The sequence below is a fragment of the Miniopterus natalensis genome, chromosome 12 (genome assembly GCF_054644295.1).
Source record: "Miniopterus natalensis isolate mMinNat1 chromosome 12, mMinNat1.hap1, whole genome shotgun sequence".
NCBI lineage: Eukaryota > Metazoa > Chordata > Mammalia > Chiroptera > Miniopteridae > Miniopterus > Miniopterus natalensis.
Window position 1 is genome coordinate 67,156,434 of NC_142092.1, and position 16,885 is coordinate 67,173,318.

The 16,885-nt window shown below is 37.3% G+C and overlaps 1 protein-coding gene across 3 annotated transcripts in view; it reads right to left on the minus strand.

Annotated features, from left to right (window-relative positions):
• SCAI (suppressor of cancer cell invasion) overlaps positions 1–16,885 on the minus strand; it is a 77,014-nt gene that overhangs the window by 20,826 nt on the left and 39,303 nt on the right. For 2 of the 3 annotated variants that reach the window (XM_016210961.2, XM_016210962.2), the window contains 11 exons: positions 13,125–13,220; positions 12,471–12,557; positions 10,870–10,968; positions 8,475–8,571; positions 7,387–7,485; positions 7,100–7,252; positions 5,336–5,437; positions 4,796–4,897; positions 3,986–4,064; positions 2,234–2,333; positions 259–340 (listed from right to left, as the gene is read on the minus strand). In XM_016210961.2, the coding sequence (XP_016066447.2) occupies positions 259–340; positions 2,234–2,333; positions 3,986–4,064; positions 4,796–4,897; positions 5,336–5,437; positions 7,100–7,252; positions 7,387–7,485; positions 8,475–8,571; positions 10,870–10,968; positions 12,471–12,557; positions 13,125–13,220 (1,096 nt within the window). The remainder of the gene's footprint in view (positions 1–258; positions 341–2,233; positions 2,334–3,985; positions 4,065–4,795; positions 4,898–5,335; positions 5,438–7,099; positions 7,253–7,386; positions 7,486–8,474; positions 8,572–10,869; positions 10,969–12,470; positions 12,558–13,124; positions 13,221–16,885) is intronic. The other variant, XM_087822908.1, reaches the window with a different exon arrangement.

Here is a 16,885-nt window from a genome sequence, read left to right on the forward strand (position 1 = left end):
TCTTGGAAATCTTGCATTTTTTTCCTGCAGGAGGGTTTATAATTTTCCACTGAGTGTCCATTCATGCGTTTTCTTCTTGTCTCTATTCATAGCACCAGATCCTGACTAGCATGCACAACCTCAAAAGAAAAGAAAGACTAAATACAAACTGTGTAAAACGAAATAAAATAAAGCAACATAAAGAGGCACAGGTGAAGACCGGTTACCTCGGGGCGGTGCCACAGCATTAACGTGTGCCACGGTGCTCATGGAACTCACCTTGTATGCGACGCTGTTGGACGAGTCCACGATGATAAACAGGGGCTTCCTCGTGAAAGGATAGAGGTCTCCGGGGTGGAGGCTGGGAAGACAATAACAATGAATAACTGAGTAACTACATCGACAAGTCTGAGAACTTTTCTTCTTCAGTTTCGGCTGCTCATGTCTCCTTTTCATCATAGCGCTGAGGGAAAAACAAAGATTAATAAAGCAAAAGACAAAAAATGTCTGTATTAAGTTTTATTTGGAAAAAAATTCAGAGATAATTATTAAACAAGAATATCCAAGCTAAAGAGAAGTCTATATATTTAAAGATGGACTAAATACATATGAAAATCTCAGAAGTCAGCATTTACGTACTTGTTTAGTATTTAAAAGCCCCTTTAAAAACATGTTTTGAAAACAAAGACGTAATAACACAACCAGATTTGTATTTCAATGAGTCTTTCAAAATCTATACCTATTTTAAAGATTTTTTAGTATTTCAAGCTACATCTTAATACTGCAGACAATAACAGAGGCTTCCCTTTTACTCTTCTTTTTTGTTTTTTTCAATCTGACCCAAGGATATTTTTTTCACTGACTTTTTAGAGAGTGGAAGAGAGAGTGGAAGAAAGAGGGAGACAGAGAAACATTGATGTGAGAGAGACACATCTATCAGTTGCCTCCTGCACCAACTGGCGCCAGGGATTGAGCCTGCAACTGAGGTACATGCCCTTGGCTGGAATCAAACCCACGACCCTTCAGTCTGTGGGCCAACGCACTAACCACTGAGCCAAACTGGCTGGGCCCTTTTACTGTTCTTTAAGTTTCCTCTGGACATTTCATCAGAGCCAGCTGAGTGCTTCTTAAACAGAAGACCTACTGGATCCAACAGCTAAAAGACCAGTAACGGGTATTTGGGAGCCACTGCCTAAGATCACAATTTTGGTGCATACTCTTTCCAGCTTAATGGACAATGTGTGTGTATAGATAAATATTGATGTAAATGTAAATATAAATATATAAAATAATGTGTCAATGAGCAATATCATCAAACCTCAATATACTTCAAATACAAGTTTTCCTAATATAAATCATTTACAACTAAGGTCAACAACAGCACCAACGTATGGCTTGGTGGACTGTTAGCTAGAATAACTGGAAACATCTCCCTCTCTGCCCCATTCATCAGTATGAACAGTTAACATTTTTATGTAAGGCGCTATTAGAAATGCAGTTTCAAACAAGTCCAGGTCCTGTATAACCAGATTTCTGTCTCTCAGCTAGAGAAATTCTAGAGCCAATAATGGCTCAACCAGTGAATGTTGTACTTAGAAAAAGAGCAACTTTAGTGGTATATTCTACTTGAAATCATAACTGAGTTCATTTGTGCTATACCAAATCAACAGATGTTATCAATTGATGTTACACATATTATGTCCTGATATATTATTTATGTACATATATATCTATAATCTCCTCCAACTTAAATGTAATTTTGTTCACTGACATAGCTCCAGTAATTGAACACTGCCTGACATATAACTGATACTCAATGAAAATTTAAAAAAAAAAATATATATATATATATTTCAGCCCAAAACTCTAATTTCCTAGGACAGTCAGAGACGGAAGTACTGCTAGAATCCAGATAAGTGTTATCAATAGCAGCCTAAAAGAGTATTTCTATTACTAGAAAAAGTCCCCACTTCACTGAATTTTTTTTTTAAGCGCTTTATTTTTTTATTTTTTAATATATCTTTATTGATTTCAGAGAGAGGAAGAGAGAGAGAGAGAGTTGAAACATCAATGATGAGAGAGTCACTGATCGAGCCCACAACCTGGGAATGTGCCCCGACCGGGAATCGAACCACGATCTTTTGGATCCTAGGTTGATGCTCAACCACTGAGCCATGCCCAGCTCTGCTTCACTTAATATTTCATAAGAGAGAACTACAATTTTTATAATATGAAGAGACAGTAGAATACATACCAGTGCATTTCTTTGTGGGACTGATTTCTTTTATGGATGGCATCTCCATTTATAATATCCCGGTTACTATTAGTAAGTACCCCTCCAAAATCATAAGGACCTATGAAAACAAAGGGAAGAATCCTAGACTTCAATCAGAGAGCAACACTGTCGATTTTCAAAGGTACTGTGTGAATCTCTCACTGATACAAGTGGAAGATAATTACAAACCATTTTAATTATTTTAAAATTTAACATTTTCATTTAATGCAGCATTTAAATGATTTCAGCATGTTGTCTATTTCAACATTTAAAAAAATCATTTAATTATTCATCAGTTCTTCAGACAGAATATAATGAGAAACAAAACAAGAATTGGCTGCCTCCCATTATTCTGGGTAATAAAAGGGATAGAGATCTGGATGCTCAAAACGACTTTTACATTTCAAGCAAAATTAAAATCTCAGGCCTAACTAAGTAAGATATTGCAGACTCAAGCCCTAATTATTTCTAAATATAATTTTAAGTAAGCCATTAATTGTTAAAATTTAGAAAAATATTTGGAATAAAACTTGAAAGTTCTTGCTGAAAAAAATCTTCATTCTTAGGAAAATAACTGCCAAATTTCAGTGTGTGAAAAAAATCCATTATTTTATCACTATTATACTAACCACTGTAGTTCCAGTTTTGAAGTTGGCCTTTGCCCACTGGTCATATCAGTTAGTTAAACCCCTGCCTAAATAGAACAGCAACTGAGGGGTGTTAGGAATAATCTATCTTAAACGATTACTCAGTTAGTACCTATTGTAGTACCACTGTACTTTGAAAAAAGTAAAACAACAGGTCAATATATTATGCAGGAGCCCCGACATCTGATTTGACAGTAGAGAAGATATGGAAATTATTATTTATAAATAAAATTACTAACTTTATTACAAACAACTTAAGTAGTTTATAACTTCACACCACTTTTAGTGCTGCTATGTTTTATCTCTTAAAAAATCACTGCAATGAAAAGGCTTTGAGGTTTGTTTTGTTTTCATTTTAACACATTAAGAGGATCTGCAGGTCATGCAAGGAAGATGGCAGGGACATGCACTGTATAAAGGAATGCAAATTTCAACAAACAGATGAGGAGGAAAATGTTAAGGATGTTAAGAAATAAATATTTTTTTGTCCAGACAGAGATTTAAATGCCTCATTTACATACCAGTTACTCACCTATTCTGACCAATTTCATATATTCTGGACTCATTTACTCTGGACAGTTTTAAGTTTTTATTCCGAAACAGCATCCCAATATTCTACAGGTTGAATCCATAAAAACCCAATAAAGGAAGGACAGAAAACAAAATCATGGACAAGGACTTGAACCTTCACAGTTACAAAAGTGTACTGATTTCTACAAAGACTTTCAGCCACATGAAGCCGCCGACCAGATTCCCTAAAGCACTAAAGGCTCAGAAAAATTCAATGATGTGAAGTAGATCATTAGGCTTGGTCGTTTCATATATATGTATGCTTTTGGCAAACCTGATAGCGAAGCACACAGTATGTGAATTTGCTGATGATGTATGGCCTTCAATGTATAGTATCTCAGCATATAAAATAGAATGGGGTATCTATAAGATTGCTGATTCAACAAATAAACAAGGTTTCCAATTTGGAGGCCTCTCTGGAAAGCTGGAGGTGGTCTGTGGGCTACAGGCTGCCGTCTTGTAGAAATAAAGAGAGTTCAAGCCCGGCTCACACAGGAGCATTCCTTTATTGTACCTTCACTATCAGAACGACCTGCTGGGAAAACACCGGTGGCCGAAAGGTAAATCAGAAGCACACTGTTGGCAGGCAGCTCCTGCAATTTAAAAAAATCACATACACAAAACAACAAACAGGGAAAACAAGAGTTTCATTTAAAGCTCACTACATTTCAAAGGTGTGGGGAAAACAGGAACCTAATCTGACACATTACTATCTTCTCCAAGAGCCGAGCCACTCTTGCTGGTTCCAACTTCTGTCTACACGGCCAAGATTCATTATTAATCTATAATCTACAATATCTGCCAAAAGTTTTGAAGACATTACCTGCTTCAAAACCCCCATAATTTAGAGAATGTTCTCTGGAAAACTTGAAATGGAGAAGTAAAGATCCTGACTAAAGGTCTAAGAGACAAACTCCCGTCCACAGCTTTCTTATTAGACTTTGCAGGAATTCCCTACTCCTCACAGCTCTTTCAATGACCAAACTATTTCCCTGAGTCGCCTGAATATATAACAGACCTATGCAACCTACTCCGGTTTTTTAAGTTCTGCACTGACTCTTATGCCTAAAGTAGTTTAGTAATAAAAACCTAGAGGAAGGAAAATAATTAAGCAATAGCCTCATTAATTACTGGCAACGAACATTCAGAGAATCATAAGCAATTTCCATTCTGAAAATTGCTATGATTAGGATATTCTAAAGGCAGTTTCAATTTCATATTTTACTTAAATTCTTGACTCAAATATTCAAAGAGAAGAGTGACTCTCACATTCCACTTAGGGCACACTTTCCCCATATAGTAAAAAATGCTGGATCATATATACCTTAAAAGATGCTGCTAAGAAAGTGTACAGTTGGCTGAAGGTGGGTTTGTAGAGCAGGTACTTGTGGGGGTTTTCTCGCCTTGTAGGCTTGTCAGCTGATTCCTGTATTTACACACACAAAACAATACCCATACAAGCTGTATTTGATAGATGAATTATGAATGCCTACTTTTACTATCCTCTTCATCAAATATCTTTTTGCTACTATTATTATGCTTATCTATATTTCCTGTATTTTATCGAGAGCTCTTTTAAAAAATTTATTGATTTCAGACAAACAGAGAGAGAGAGAGAGAAACACTGACCTCTTGCTCCACCTATCCATGCACTCACTGGTTGACTCTTGCATGTGCTCTAACCAGGGATCGATCGAACCTGAAACCCTGGCATATCGGGACAATGCTCCAACCAACTGAGCCACCCGGCCAGGGCAAAAGAGCTCTTTATTCACGCTCATAGCACTTGTTGGATAATAGTATTCCATGGGAAAGCAGAAGCAGTAAGAGTGTTACCAAAATTGCAAAAGTAGGGAGAGGATACCTGCATTCCTGGCTTATTCATCTGGGAAGCTAAATTCATTGGCTCCCTTTCCAAGGCTTGTAACATCCGGAACATGTCAACAGTTAGTTCACTGAACTTAACCTGCAAGGAAAACAAACCTGACCATTAATGCAGAATGCAGGCCTTGAAGTCTTTAATCATATCATTAATCTTGACATTCATGTGTACTTAATGACATTGTGTAATTTCTTTTCCAGGATTTTTATTATAAAAAATTTCAAAAGACAGGAGATTAAAAGAATTAAATCGCTGACACCCATATGCTTACCATCTAGATCCTACATTAACGTTGTTCAACATTTGCTTTCCCACATATCTCTCCATCTAGCCATACCCCTACTAATCCATCAATTTCCTCAGGTATGTTTAGAAACAAATAAAAGTAGTCATGTAAACAGAGACCTATATTAGGTCCTATAAAACATGCTAACTTTTGGCATAACAGCGAGGCTGAAACATGGCTGTGGCCTGTATTTTATAACCTCTTCATTACATTTTGGTACTTTATGTTAAAGACTTCATCTTTTTCTATTCTGAATAGTATTTCTATAGAACTTCAGGCAGGCAACACTGTATTTAAATTAAAATGTTTTAATTTAGAAGTTTGTGAATTAATGGTTACAAAAGACAAAGCTGGAAAAGCACTAGACAAAGTTAACAATAACAAAAATGACAGGTATAAGGAAAGATTCAAAATTAAAATATATAAATAATGCACACAGAAAAATGTATTCACTGGCTATTCCAATATCCCATAATTTCCAGTAAATTACATTATTAGTACATTAAATAATCATGCGACTATTCTGTCATGGAAAAGTATTTGAAGCCCGCCAGGCGTGGCTCAGCAGTGGAGCATCAACCTGTGATCCAGGAGATCGGGGTTTGATTCCCAGTCAGGGCACATGCCCGGGTTATGGGCTGGATCCCCAGTAGGGGGAGTGCAGGAGGTAGCCGATCAATGACTCTCATCATTTATATTTCTCTCTCTCTCTCTCCCTTTCCCTTCCTCTCTCTCTGAAATCAATAAAGACATATTTTTTTAAAAAAACTGAAATTTGCTTTGACATATGTACTTAAAAATAACCCCTTCTCCCTTTTGCCTGATTATAAAATATGAAGATTTAGAAAGCTGCAAAGAAGAAAATAAAAATCACCTATAATTCTGCTATTCAGAAGTAAACCTTTTATGATATTGGTACATTTCTTCTTGGTCTTTTTCTTGTGCATATATGTATACAGGCATTTTTTTTTTTTTTTTTTAAGTCTTTATTTATTTCAGAGAGAGGAAGGGAGAAGGAAAGAGACAGAAACATCAATGATTTTTGCCTGGCTGCTTCCTGCACTCCCCCTGCTGGGGGTCGAGCCCGCAATCTGGGCATGTTCCCTGACCGGGAATCGAACCATGATCTCCTGGATCATAGGTCAATGCTCAACCGCTGAGGCATGCTCGCTGGGCTGTATATAGGCATTTTAACACATGAAATAGTCCTGTTTACATAGCTCCATAACAAGTTTCTTTTCATTTACCATATCGTGAGTATCTTCCTTTGTGATTAAAAGTTCTTTGCAAACCATTTAAATGTCTATAATATAGTCCATATATGTACATAGCATAATTTATTTAACCATTTCCTCACAAATGGATTTTAGGATATTTACAAGGAAATAATAATCCTGTAATAATCAAAAGTACTACTTTTCAAAGTTGATTTTCAGCATAATTCCTTCATAATTCTTTACCTGGTTATTACAATTACCAATAATGAGTGCATCAGCCAGAGACAGCTGTCCCACAATCATGCCCTGCTCCAGCAATGGGGCTCCTGTTTCAGAAAGGCGGTTAGATGTGATGACAATGGTATTATCGTCATTCAATACCATTACGGGGTCCGCCTGGAGAGAGAAGCCGAGGCAAAATGTCAGTCTAGTAAGTTGTTCCCTCTTGATATAGACACACAGTGAAAATGTATACCACCCAGGAATTTACTTATCCATAACCAGGACAACCTTTCTTGTCAAAAACTGACCTCAATGAAAGCTGCAACTTCCTGAAGCACCAGGTTCCACTCCACTTGATCTTCAGTATTAAAGCGGTGAGTGTAATCTTCAATTTCATCTGACAGTTCCTGATTTTAACATATCACAAAGAAAATGAGTATAGGAAAAAAATTAAAAGACAGCTATACAGTACCATATTCCTGAGAGAAACTGACAAAGTTAAGATGCTCGATTATTATCAATATACAGTCCCAATTAAAACCGGAAAGAAAGAATGAAAGCTGTATGAATTTAATTCAAAATAAAAAATTCCCGAATGACACACATCAGTAAGATCTTCATAGAGATCCAGAGAGACCCATACCTACTCAGTGCCACACCAGCAATGACTTCATTAACAGAAAACAAAGGAAAACCCCACATTTTTAACATTAAAAAAAATTAATATAGCCTAGCTGATTTTCTTTGGATTTATAGCATACTGGTTTTATCTGGAAACACTTAATAGTGACTGGGAGTGGAGGAAGACAGAGGAGGGCTCGTCAAAACTTGCACATTATAGCTGAATACCAAACACCAAGCAGCATGCCGCTGAAGCCACTACCTGAATGAAGAGAGTGCAGCCAGACGTCATGTGCAATTATTACAGAGGGTGTGTCCCGAGTGCCATTAGCGCTTAACTGCCTGAGCTAACGAGGGACAGAGTGACACAGAGATACTAAAAGCCAAAACTCATTCCCAATCCCTTTGTAAAACATTATGTACTTTTTCTTGACTTAACATTTCAATTATTTTCTCTTAAACTAAGTATTTTAACTTTTGTTTGCATGTCCCAATCATCCACTGATGGGACAAATGCAAAACATGTTTAAAATGTAAAAAATGTAAAAAACATTTATGGGACAAATGCAAGGAATTAAGATAATGATCTCTGGTCAGTATGTGTTTGAAATATGAAGAGAGTTGAAAAAAATCTTTTTTATTACCTTTGGCAGAAGTTAGCATGCTTTACTTTAATGATTTAGATATATCAAAAATTATTTTAACCTTCAGTTTTAAAAAACAAAATCATCCATCTACAACAAGATATTTAATTATTATTTTAAAGTACACTTACCTTCACCAGATCCTTCACAACATCCATCTTGTTGAGAAGAAGACAAACGACTATAAATCTTGCATAGTATCGCAGCTTCTTAACTACCAACTCAGGTCTGTGGTAGATAAATGGAAAATTAGTCATTAGATTAAAAAAGAAAATATGCTTTTTAATTTTCCCCCCAACTTTCCTATAGCTTTTAAACTCTTTTGAGCCTATTCTGCAGTTATAAACATTTCTGCATATAACCTGTAGACGTAACGCATTACCTACTGATTCATTATGTAATTCATTCATTCAACAAATATCTACTGACAACTTAGATGCAGCAGGCCCTAGGCTAAGCGCTAGAAGTAGAGTGAAAACACCAACCAAGAACTCCAGACACAGACCCTTCTTCACAGATCTTACAGACGAAAAAGTGTTTAAAATACAGAGGAGACATAAATACTTAACACACAGTGGAATAAATATAGTGAGAGGAGAAACAGAAGGATGCTATTTGAGTCCACAGGACTGGATCTCGGGTGAGAGTGATGAGTTCAAGTTAAGGCTATATACAAGGAACAGGGGAAAAGAGGCAGCAGAAAAACCTGAAGTGAAAAGCCTTCCAGGAAGAACATTCTTCATTGTGAAATCTTATTTTTCTGATCCTAATATCACCAAGCCAGTTTTCTTGGGCTTAGTGCTTACATGCCGTATCTTCCTCTGTCCCTCTGCTTTCAAGGACCTGTGTTCTTTTATTGTAACGCATCTCTTGAGGACAGCGCATGGTTGGGTCTTGCGTTTTCCTCTGCTGTGATCATCTCTGCCTCCTGTGCTCAGGTCCTCTGGCTTTGCGTCTCTACCTTGCTCTGTTTGTTTTCGATTTGCCCGTTCCGTGCTCTCTGGTAGGACCATTCAGATTGTCCGCCAATTCTAATTTAGTGTCTTTAAGGCAAGAGGTTTTGTCATCCTGGTTCCAAATAACCCCACCTCTGTTCATCTGCCCTGCTCTAGGAGGCAGCACAGGAAAACAGTTGATATGTGGTGTTCGTTATTAGGATAGAAAATTATTTCCACGATTCAAGCTGCTGGGTCTCAAGCCAATGGGCCTAAGGCCAATTTTCCTTTTGGCAAATTAGAAAAGTGAATTATACAAGATACTTTACTATTGCTTAAAATAGTTCTTTGCTAATAAAATATTACATAGCCCTTTTGTATGTTCTTAGAGATATAATTTATCTCACCAAGAACTCAAATTGTACAACATAAATGTAAAAGGGTTGGAGGAAATATATCTTTAGTGAATATATGTAAAGTAAAGCAAATCAGGAAAATCTGAAAGAAAAGTAATTGATGGAACTTTTGAAAGAAGAACAGAGTCAGGCAATGACACAGAGACTTCAGCATCCACATACCTCACTTGCATCAAACTAACTCCCTAGGCGGGTCTGAACAAGATTTGCAAGGGCATGAATGGGATTTACAAGAGTGGGGCTTTCCAAAAAATGGTGCTGTAGAGCTGGAAAGTGCATGATAGCCCAGCACAAAGTGTGCTCTAGAAAATCATGTCAAAATTATGTTTTCTTCTAGCCCTAAGAGAATATAATCTTTACACTATACAACTGTGAGTTCTGTTGCCAGTGATAGAGGGAACATTCACATCTTCTAGGTCTGAAGGTCCTCTTCCAACAATCCTTAGAATGCTAGCAATAAAGATTCTCTAGCAGATCCCTGGTTTCTTCCACAATTCCATACTCACCTGGAATTAATAACATCACTACCTGAACCCCAAAGATGTCTGTAACCCCCATGAGAAGGTAAGTGTCCGAAAGGAAAATTTGAGCACACCTGTAAACCTCCTTCTCTTCTTTCCCACCCGAGCACCAACCACACTGCCAGAGGTGTAAGTGCTCAACAGATAACTGTTGGGAATTAATGATTCCACCAGGTTTCCCCCACCCCCAACAACTGCACGGCAGTATTGGGTTTATAAAATAAAATTCAAACAGCTTAGTGCCTTTTCTTTAGTCCTACATGACAGCTGTCAAAAGGCTTTTGAATGTATATGAATTAAGAGTACACAAGCTAAAAAGAACCAAGCTTATCAGCTAAGCCTCATTCTGGAGTTGTTTCTTTTCAATGAAACTTTGTATGACTCTAATCTCTCATAAAGAAGTAATCCTCCCCTCCTTTGTGCTCTGACTCTACGCTGGTGTTGTGACATGTTACAACGTCTGTAATATTTATTGCTATTAGGTAACATATCTCTGCATGCTTAAGAAGGCCTGGTACATGGCAGGCACTCCACAGAACCCATTAAAAGAATAAAAGTTATCAATAAATGTGTGCACTGCTGCATAATTTGCACGCAAACTAAAAATGTTAAGTGTTTTACCTTCCTGTCTCTAAAGACATAATGGGTGCATACCTGTCCTCTTTATTGACTTGAGAATAATACGACCTCTGTCTGATTGCAGAATAGAAGGAGAAGGCCTCATTCAGATAGCTGGTCTCAGATGTGCGTAAGCTACGAGAGAAAAAAAAATCTTTCAATTTGACAGTCTCAAATCCTCCACCATGGCTAATACTTGGGCCATCATTCCTCTGTTCCTCTGCACGAGGAACGGGAATGCCTGTCCTAAATTTGAATCAGCAAAGCAATATTCCTATCACCCCTAAAATGTGTAAAAATAATGATAATTTTAAAAAATACCTCCCCACTGCTCCCAAGCCTTTTTGGATGGCAACCCCAAGTGCACAGCATTCTCCTTCTTCAAAGGGAGACTCTCCAAACAGCATTTCCACCCAGGTAAATCTTTCCACCCAGGACCAGACCTTTCATGACCTTCCCCAAATCCATACACAGTCACTTGTCCTTTGACTCATTTCTTTCATTTTTTTCTCACAGGACTCAGAAATGGACTAACCCACAGTAATCTTCAGAGGATGCTGATTAACTAGGCTCTTTGTTTAGATAACTGGGTGAAAGAGGTGAAGGGGTTAAGTGCAGATTGGTAGTTACAGAACAGTCAAGTGGATGTAAAGTACAGCATAGAGAACATAATCAATAATATGTATGGTGCCAGCTGGATACTGAAAATATCAGGGGGAACAGTTTGTAAAGTATACAATTGTTTAGTCACTATGATGTACACCTAAAATAACACTGAAGGTAAACTATAATTTAAAAAATTTAAAAATATATTTTTTAAAAATTCTAGCTTTACAGATGACTTCTTAAGGAAATATGCTACCCAAGAGAGTGATTTTAATGGTGGGAATTTGGGGTGGCAGGCCAAAAGACAGGAAGAGGAAGGGATTTTCTGGTCTATTAAGTTACAAATGGCCCAAGCCTTTTTATGGTATACCTGCTATTACTTCATGATAATGAGGTTTAGAGTCCTAAAAGGAGTTCTCTCTCGCCTTGACTCATGGGTGGGACTACATATAGGAGTAGGCAAAAGTAGGTTTACAGATATAAATACATGAAACACAGATTTTATTGTCTTATTATTAATTATTGTACTATTTTCAGTAAGTACAACTGCAGACCTACTTCTGCCAGCCCCTGTAGATGCTACTGCTCTAAGGATATAATCAGAAGTATCCATACCTACTTCATGTAATCCCTTTTAGACATATCCTACAAGTATGAGTTTTAAAATACCCCTCTGAAAATCACTCATTCAAACATACAAGTTACATGTCTCTGCATAGTATCAAGATTAAAGTGAAGCCATTAAGAACTATAAATTCACTCATCTAAAACCAAGATCTTACTCCTTTAAATTATAAGTGAGTCTGACCAAATGAACTGTTTGGAAGGTGAGCCTTAGAAGCAAATGATGTTACTTTGATTATGGAAGGTCATTTCATAACGTGGGCTTCATCAATATGATCTGAGTTACTAAGGTTTTCATTTGTAACTCTTTAGTTTTCCCTCCAACCAAGTAAGTATACCATGCATGCTTCCGCAAGCTGTGTTTACATCAGGACAACGCTTGGTTTTTCAATATGCAGTTTACTTACTAATAATGGTAGTATAGCTGCCCAATCTTAGAAGCAATTTCCCCTATTTGCCACCGCTTCAAGCCATACCGATTATCCAAGACTTGTCTGTTTTACATAGGAAATAAGAAAATAGAAATAAGAGACTATAAATTTCAAAAATAATCAAATCTGTAAACTTAATAGCATAAAATGACACCCAATCCAGAATACAATTGGAAATTCATGAATTGAAATTCATGAATTTTTCATGAGATTTCAACATATTCATTCAATTAAATTCAAAAAGCATTTATTAAATGTCTATTTAAAGTAAGTTGAAATATAAAAAGAAACTTCTCTGAGCTATGTTCATGAAAATTAGAAGCAACACCCCCAAATTGTTTTGGCGAATAAACAATAGCAATTTTAGAATAAAACCATGAATCAGCCAAGCTATGCTAGAATTAATCTGAACTATTTTGGATGTAATATTGTCTTTAAAAATCAGATAAGAACATTACATTTTAAAACCTTAAATAAATAGGAAAAAAATCAATTTGTTTTCATGTGAGTCATGAAGATGAAATATATTATGATGTATCCAGAAATAAAAAGTAGTGAGGTAGTAAACGTCAAAACTGTGATTAATAGAAAATGGAGCCTCACTCTCCTTTAACTATAAAATTCCTTTACCGATGCTGCTGCTGGAACTTCCAGAGTTTGGTGTAAACATCAAAAGTTCTTCCAAAATAGGACTGCCACTGCTTCTGCCCATATTGCGGCAAATCTCTGTAAGAACAAATACACATTTTAAATCTCTTGTGCTATGTGGAAACTAAAGTTTTGTAATGGTAAAAACTGGGTAGATTTAAAGCATTTGCAGTCAGGCTTTCTTTAAAAAAAAAAAGTTACAGTTTTTGGACAATAACCCCATAACAAGGGTCCAGGGCACGTTCTTTCCTATTCCTCCCCCTACCTCTGACAGCTCATTCTTAGTCTCCCACGAGGTTTCTAGCACGCTCTTCCCTCTCCTGGGTGATCTTTTTCGTACTCACTTATACAATAACTTCCGAATGTTTATCTTCAGCTAAGAATTCAGCACCTTGAAAAGCAATGCTTTAGGGACTCTAGAAATGAATACAACACAGATGGTCTTATTCTCAACTATTCTACTCTCTCCCTATAGGTGAAACTATAGCTCCCTGTCCTTGGGCCTGATGGCTATCGTGCCTCCCTTGGGGACAAATACTTTCCTACCATGCAGACACTGGGGCTGCCATAAAACTTGCTTTGCCCAAGTGAAATATAATTGTAAATTATCTACAGCACATCTGAAAAGAATATTTAAGAGGTATTACATGACTCAGCACTTCCACTTTTCCCTCTGACCTAAGACCAAGGCATGGCTGCTCCTCTGCCTGGAACACAGAGTAAGACACGTTTCATACACCTTGTAGCTAACACAGGAGCTAGAAATAAGCCTCTATTGTAGTAAGGCACTGCAATTTTGGAGTGGTTATGGCAGCCTTATTTAGTAAAAGCCAGCAGAGAAACTGGTACCAGGAGTGGGTTACTACCATGCCAAACATATCACACATGTGAGGCAGGTGTTGGGACTAAGGGCAAGTAACTGTTACTGAGGACTGGAAAAATGACGACACACATAACACACTGGCAGAACTGCATTTGCCAGCAATAACTCGAAAAGCAGATAACGTGACTAATGAACTTGTGGATTTATAGGAAAAAGCCAAGAGATGGTATGCTACTAGCCCTGGATGCTATTAGTTGTACTTAACAAAATACATGAAAGTGAAAGAGAAAGAAGAAATCATCAGAAAGAGCGCTAAATAAAATACTTAAGAGAGCAAAGGCTATTATAAGCTAATAAAACTGTATCGCAGGTCTCATCCAGACCTGCGCCTGTGGACAGCTAGTGGACAGCGTCCCTCAAATACCCAGCAGCTGCCTGGCTGGCAGCTAGAGTGCTAGTCACGTGCTTCTCCTTAGCCAACAGGATCGCTTGGGTCTGTTCACCTGAGACTGGTTGCAAGGATCCCAAGAACAGCAAAAGAGAGGGCAGCTTGAATGTGCATTCATCTTTTCAAGTCTGCATAAAATCTCTATCATCCATTGGCCAAAGCAAATCTCATGGCCAAGCCCAGAGTCAGTGTGAAAGGGGACTACTCGTAGGCATGGACATAGGGAAAGCAATGACTTTCACAATCTATCACAGAGAATTTATGCTTCTCTTTTTTAATTTTGAAAATAATATATTTCTTAGAAAACAAAGGTACTATACAGGTGCTTCTCTCCTCGATTCTAGTCCCCAGAAATAGCCCCCATTAGGAATGTATTTTCTATGTACATTTAAGTATATATGTGTTTTTCTATTATTTTAAATAAGTGAGATCAAACTATATATGTTTTATAACTGCCTTTTTAATTTACTAATATGTCATGTTTCTTTAATGACTACAGATTTACTATGTATAATGTAGCATATAATGAACCACTTTAACCAATCCCACCTGATGGACATTTATATTGCTTCTAGCTTTTCCCTGTTATAAAGATGGTGCAATAAACATCTTCATACTTAATGAACTTGAATAGTTATGTGATATGACTAAAAGGTAAATTTCTATAAGTGGAATTGATAAGTGAATGGAAGGCTCACATTTTCTGTACCAGATATTAAGAAAGTAAGTAAAAAAGCAAAAGGTTTTCCTACCCAGAATTTTTAGGCACACATCAGGATGAGCTAGTAATTGCATTTTTTAAAAATGTTTATTTAGAACTTCTGCCCATTTTTTTAAAAAATATATTTTTATTGATTTCAGAGAAAGGAAAGGAGAGGGAGAGAGACAGAAACATCAATGAGGAGAGAGTCATCGATGAGCTGCCTCCTGGATACCCCCACAGGGGACCAAGCCTGCAACCCAGGCATGTGCCCTGACCGGGAATCGAACCCCGATCGCCTGGATCCTAGGTCAATGCTCAACCGCTGAGCCACACCCGGCCAGGCAGTAATTGCATTTTTAAATCCATTTCCATTACCCTTATGATAAGCAGAAACGCATTTCAGATTATAGAAATAGACTATAGGTACTAGTTTCCACATTTATTCCAAGTTTTCGACTTTTTTCTTAATGTCTCCATGGCTCTCTAGTGAGAGGCTGCATTAGAAAGAGCTAATCAGGTATTAAAAATGGAAGTTGCTGCTAGAATCTTCGACTCTTCACAGGTAGCTGCTGCCAGGAAGGTTGTACTACTACATAAAAGCATCGGGCAGCCACATCACCTTCTCAAGACCTGGCAATTCTTGGGTGCTTCTTTAAAGACGCCATGTAAAGTCTTCAGGCAAATTTTCAAGTACGCATTTGCCTGCAAGTTCCTTTAAGTTTCCAAAACTGACAAACTGAATGAATCTCAGTAAGACATCTTATTAAGGGAGAAAACAGAACCAGAACGCGGTGTTTTATTTCATGACTACATAACTTGAGAGAGTCAGTGAAAGGGCTTTAGGGGCAGAGAATTTTGAATGAGAGCGAAAAGCACATAGAAGGTGATTTGGAAGGCGAGAGCCAGGTTCCTGACAGTAAGTCATAACATACTAATGTTTTCTGGTTTATTGGCTAAATTCTATACTATTTTCCTGAAAAGAATTTAGAACGCCCACCACTCCAGTCTAAAGACACGCTATAAAGATAGCAATTTCTTTCTAAAATAGGGTTTAAAATTTTTTTTACTTCCTAAGAGGGTAAGTCATATGATCACCCTTTTTCTAATGAGACATATCATAGAAGCTAATATAGAAAACCACTACAATATGATTAAGAGTCTAAAATTAAGGTATTTTATAAAGTTTTAGACAAATTCCTCTACTATGCAGAGCTAGACTCTGGTTTTAAACTCTGAATATATCATTTGGCCATTGTTCCTGTCAGTAGAGATGGGAAATTAATGGCCCATAGAATTAAATGAAATGGGGCTCTGTGAATTATCCTGTAGGCTAAATGACCTTCTACTTCACATCTTGCCAAGGCACCTGTGTCATAAATTGGCTGCTCTTATTCTTTTCCCAAGGCTTCAGAGGAAATTTAAAGTACGATATCGATCTCCCTTTTTTAAAACCCTCAACTCTCTCAACTAAAGCTGGGAGACTACGGCAGGAAGAAATGTAGTGCAAATGATTAAACCTGGCTCTGAGAGATGGTCCAAATGTAATGTTGAGATGTCAAAACTTAGAAACTTTCTTCCAAGTTTCTACAATTCAACCCTCTTGACTAAATTGAACTATGCAGCACCTCTGAATATGAGTGCATCTGAAGATAGAGCCTGGAAAGAGATAATTAAGTTAAAACGGGGCCTTTAGGGTGGGCCCTAATACAACTTGACTCGTGTTGTTATAAGGATGAGATTAGGACACAGAGAAGGACATTGGGGGTGCT